Raw genomic sequence first — 4,233 nt, 5'->3', positions numbered from 1 at the left:
CTCTGCCTCCCGAGTGCTGGGATTAAAGGCCTGTGCCACCAGGCCCGGCTTTGTCTTATTATTGTTGTTATTTGTTATTGTCTTTGTAATTAATTCATTTGTTGTCTTGAGCACTGACTCTGGGGCCTTACCCACACCTCATAAGCACCCTGCACCTGAAGTGCCTTACCAGCTCAAGGACAGCACTATTATACTTGGTTTACAGTAAGTAAGACAGTGTTAAGATCTAGTCATCTTTCCCAAGATGCATCTATGAGTGCTTGCCTTTGTCTCCTCTCCCTTCACAGTTCTTATCCTGTGTGTGTGTGCGTTCATGTGTGTGCGCGCGTGTGTGTGTGTGCGCGTGTGTGTGTATGTGTGTGTGTGTGGGGGGGTCTGTCGCAGAGTCAGTTTTCCCCTTCCCCCCTTTTGAAGAAGGGTCTTTTTTTTTTTCTGCTGCTGCATAGCCAGTTCCCCTGTCATTGCCTCTGACCTCTGGATTGGAACGCTGGGATCACAATGCACTCCACTGCCTTCAGGCCCTTCCTATGGCTGTTCTGGGGATCAAATTCACAGGGTCAGCTTTTGCAGTGCTTTTATTTGCTGACCCATCTCCCCAGCCTGTTTACCCTCTCTTTTTAAAAGATGTATCAAGTTGTTGTAACTGATATCTGTGAGTGTGCCCCTGTGTGAATTGTGTGTGCTGGTCTTTAAACTCCTAATTCCCCTCCCCCCCCTCACCTTGGTCTTCTAAAAGCTAGGATTATGGGTGTAGGTCACTGCATTTCTCCTGTGATTCCTTTCCCTTCTCTTTCTTTTGTCTTTTGAAACACGAACTCAATAGGGAACCCTGGCTGGCTAGGACAGCTACTGACTACACCTACACACACATACACACCCACCCACACCCACCCACACACACACATGCACGCACACACGAGAAAACAGAATAAGGGGTGGAAAGGGGAGATCCCTGAAAACTCTCTCCCCAAATCTCCTTCCTGTACAATAAGATCAGACCCCTCCCAATTCTCTTGTGCCCACACACTGAGAAGGCTAAGGAGCTGAGTGTCAGTTCTATATTGAGTGGGAGACAAAGTAATGAGATGATTTCTTGGACTTCCCTACTGCAGGGCTCCAGGCCCGGATCCAAATGTTCAATCAGCTACATAACAACATGCTCAGCGGTGCCGGGAGCCGAAGACTGTACATCCTCTTTCCACTGGACTGTGGGGTGCCTGATGACCTGAGCGAGGCTGACCCCAACATTCAATTCCGAGATATGCTGCCCCAGCAAATCATGGACCGTGCTGGCATCAAGAATCGGGCTTATTCCAACAGTGTCTATGAGCTTCTGGAGAATGGGCAGCCAGTAAGTGTACAGAGCTCGGCCTGGGGAAAAGGTCCATCTCCCAAGAACCCTGAATCCCTAGCCACACCCTGACAAGAAGTCATGTCTTCTCTGAGCCTGTCTGCATGGCCAGTCCCAGGGCAAGGCAAGATTCAGTTCCAAACGACACGAAGGAGTAACGTTTATGGAGCAGAGGCTATTCTGTGCACAGCATAAGGCCACTTCATTAAACCTTACCACCACCAATCTGTGACCCCTGTTCTACGGTGGAGAAGAGTGAGGCTCAGGGACACGACAGTGAAGGCTATGAGAGCACTGAGGGATTTGGTGGGGTGTGGAAGAGCCCCAAACAAAGCAAATCCTAGAGCCCTCCCAAGACTCCATTTCCAGTCAGAATACCGTGCTCCAGGACCATGGGAGAAGGATCTCTGAAGGGTTTAGCCCAGCCCAGGCCTAAAGTTAGGAAGCAGGCATCAGCGGCCCTAGCAGGGCAGTTACATCCCAGGACTCTCATTCTTGCACACTGGGCCACCGCCCATGGCATCAGAGTCTACAACTCACCTGTTAGGCTGTGGCTCAGTCTAACCTTGTTCTCACCTCCATCAGGCAGGCGCCTGTATCCTGGAGTACGCCACCCCCTTGCAGACCCTGTTTGCCATGTCACAGGATGCCAAAGCTGGCTTCAGTCAGAAGGATCGGCTTGAGCAGGCCAAACTCTTCTGCCGGACACTCGAGGAAATCCTGGCAGATGTCCCCCAGTCCCGAAACAACTGCCGCCTCATTGTCTACCAAGGTAAGAGACTGATACAGCCGGAGGGCAGGAATCAGGAATCGCAGCATCTGGCAGAGGTGCCAGAGAACACAGAAGCAGCCTTTTCTGGGCTTTCCTAAGTGGTCAGAGGGATTGCACCCTGCCCTTTCCTCCACTGGAAGACGCCTTCTTGTCACTCAAATGTGGCCAGCCTTGATTCTAATGAGCCTTGGTTGTGTGACCTTAGGCAGGTCTTTGCCCTTTTCTGAACATCATCTCTAAAGCAGGAGGGTTGGCTTCCATGACCTTGATAACTGTTTCTGTATCTGAGGCTGTGTAGTAGGGGGCAAGAGGGGAAGGAAGCTGGAGGATCATCCCAGCGGTTCCTAGGGGTGCATGCATTATGTTGACCCCCCCATCTCTGTTCCAGAACCCACAGACGGAAACAGTTTCTCATTGTCTCAGGAGGTGCTCCGGCACATTCGCCAGGAAGAAAAGGAGGAGGTTACCATGAGTGTCCCCCCGACCTCAGTGGCACCTCGTTCCTCCGTACTGTCCCAAGAGCCAAGACTCCTCATCAGTGGAATGGATCAGCCTCTCCCACTCCGCACTGACCTCATCTGAGGCATGCGACAGCTTTGCCCAGGCTCTGGTGGTCCTTCAGCCTCCTGACTGAGCTTTCCTTCAAGGGTTGGGGGCCTCAGAGACTTCACATCTCCAGATGAGTCCCACATTCCTGGGCAAGCCATTTATTTCACCTCTCTGAGCCTCAACCAACCTTACTATGTATGAAAGGAGCTCATAATGCGTTCCCTGCCTAGTGATAGGATTTTATACATGTAGAAGTTTGGTGTCAATGTCTGGTAAACTTGAGAGAAAGGCCAAGTACTTCCTGTGGATGCTGCTCCCTGTTGACCTATGTGGATGGTACCAGCAGACTTCCTGCCCTCCATCTTCTGGTCATGTGTGTTCAATGGGAGCTTCAGTAGATGGAAAGAGGGAGAAGGAACATTTGTTCTGTTAGCTGTATACAGTCACAGTGGGCTGCCCTGCCAGGTTGCCTTCTCGATAAACATATCTATTCTCAGGTTTCTAGAATGGCCTCTTTCCCTTGTTCCTAGGACTGGTATTTGTGTAACACTGGAGTACTTTCTGTCTGGTCTCTTTATATCATGTCCCTTGCACATGGTGTTGGCATCAGGACATCCCAAACTTATGACATCACATAGGCATCAGCATGACCTGTGACCTGCAGACTGGTTGCCAAGACAACAGGCACCTATTTCCTGCTTCCACTTGGCTCACCTCCCACCTTTACCTGTATTAAGTTGTTTTCCCTATAAATAAAGAGAACAGTCTCGCCCCCTCTTCTCTTTCTGCCGCTACCTTGTCTCTCCCTTCCAATAAAACCTCTTCCATGTGGAACTTCCTTGGCCTAGTGTGCTGTTGAGATGTGACCCGCCATTCTAACACATCACATGGTCCTTCTAAAGACACTCCTTGAATTACCCGGTTCAAGGACACATCTTTTTCTGCTAGGACGTGATAGCTCTGAGGCACTGGAATGCATCACCCCTGACATCCGAGTCTGAGGGCATAGACAGCACTTCCTGTACTCCTCATCCTGCCACAAGGCATAGGCAATGGGTGCCATTTCGGTCCAGACAGAGCCCACCATTCACATGAGAGCACACCCCACCTTGCTTTCAGAGTCCCTGCCGCCAGTGACAGGCTGAAGAAGGATCAGGAGCAGGGCTGAGTGGAGCAGCACACAGGAATCATACGTGGTACACAGCTGTGTCCAGGGAAGGGACCACAGAACAAATGCTCCCAAATGAGAGATCTGTGAAAGGACCATGGGGGAGGTATATCTGCGGAGACAGGACGTTCCTTAGGAATGGTTAGTCACCAAGCCTACCTGATGCCTTTGTAGCAATGTCGCGGTGGCACTGTCATCCCCGGCTAGGAGGGCAGGTAGTTCAGCAACTAAAGTTTAGGACTGGTGAGAGAGGCAGAGATAAGAAACTGGTAAGAGGGGCTGGTGAGATGGCTCAGTGGGTAAGAGCACCTGACTGCTCTTCCGAAGGTCCGGAATTCAAATCCCAGCAACCACATGGTGACTCACAACCATCCGTAACAAGATCTGATGCCC

The 4,233-nt window shown here is 50.9% G+C and overlaps 1 protein-coding gene across 3 annotated transcripts in view; it reads left to right on the top strand.

Moving 5' to 3' along the window:
• The window catches only part of Tmem173 (transmembrane protein 173), a 6,383-nt gene extending 2,877 nt beyond the window's left edge, over positions 1–3,506 (top strand). For all 3 annotated transcript variants that reach the window (XM_021214719.2, XM_021214718.2, XM_029546996.1), the window contains 3 exons: positions 1,113–1,351; positions 1,937–2,123; positions 2,512–3,506. In XM_021214719.2, the coding sequence (XP_021070378.1) occupies positions 1,113–1,351; positions 1,937–2,123; positions 2,512–2,705 (620 nt within the window). In that variant the 3' untranslated portion in view covers positions 2,706–3,506. The remainder of the gene's footprint in view (positions 1–1,112; positions 1,352–1,936; positions 2,124–2,511) is intronic.
• The last annotated feature ends 727 nt before the right edge of the window (positions 3,507–4,233 follow it).

This window comes from Mus pahari, chromosome 15, assembly GCF_900095145.1.
Source record: "Mus pahari chromosome 15, PAHARI_EIJ_v1.1, whole genome shotgun sequence".
Classification (NCBI taxonomy): Eukaryota; Metazoa; Chordata; class Mammalia; order Rodentia; family Muridae; genus Mus; species Mus pahari.
This window is presented reverse-complemented; position numbering and strand designations above follow the sequence as displayed.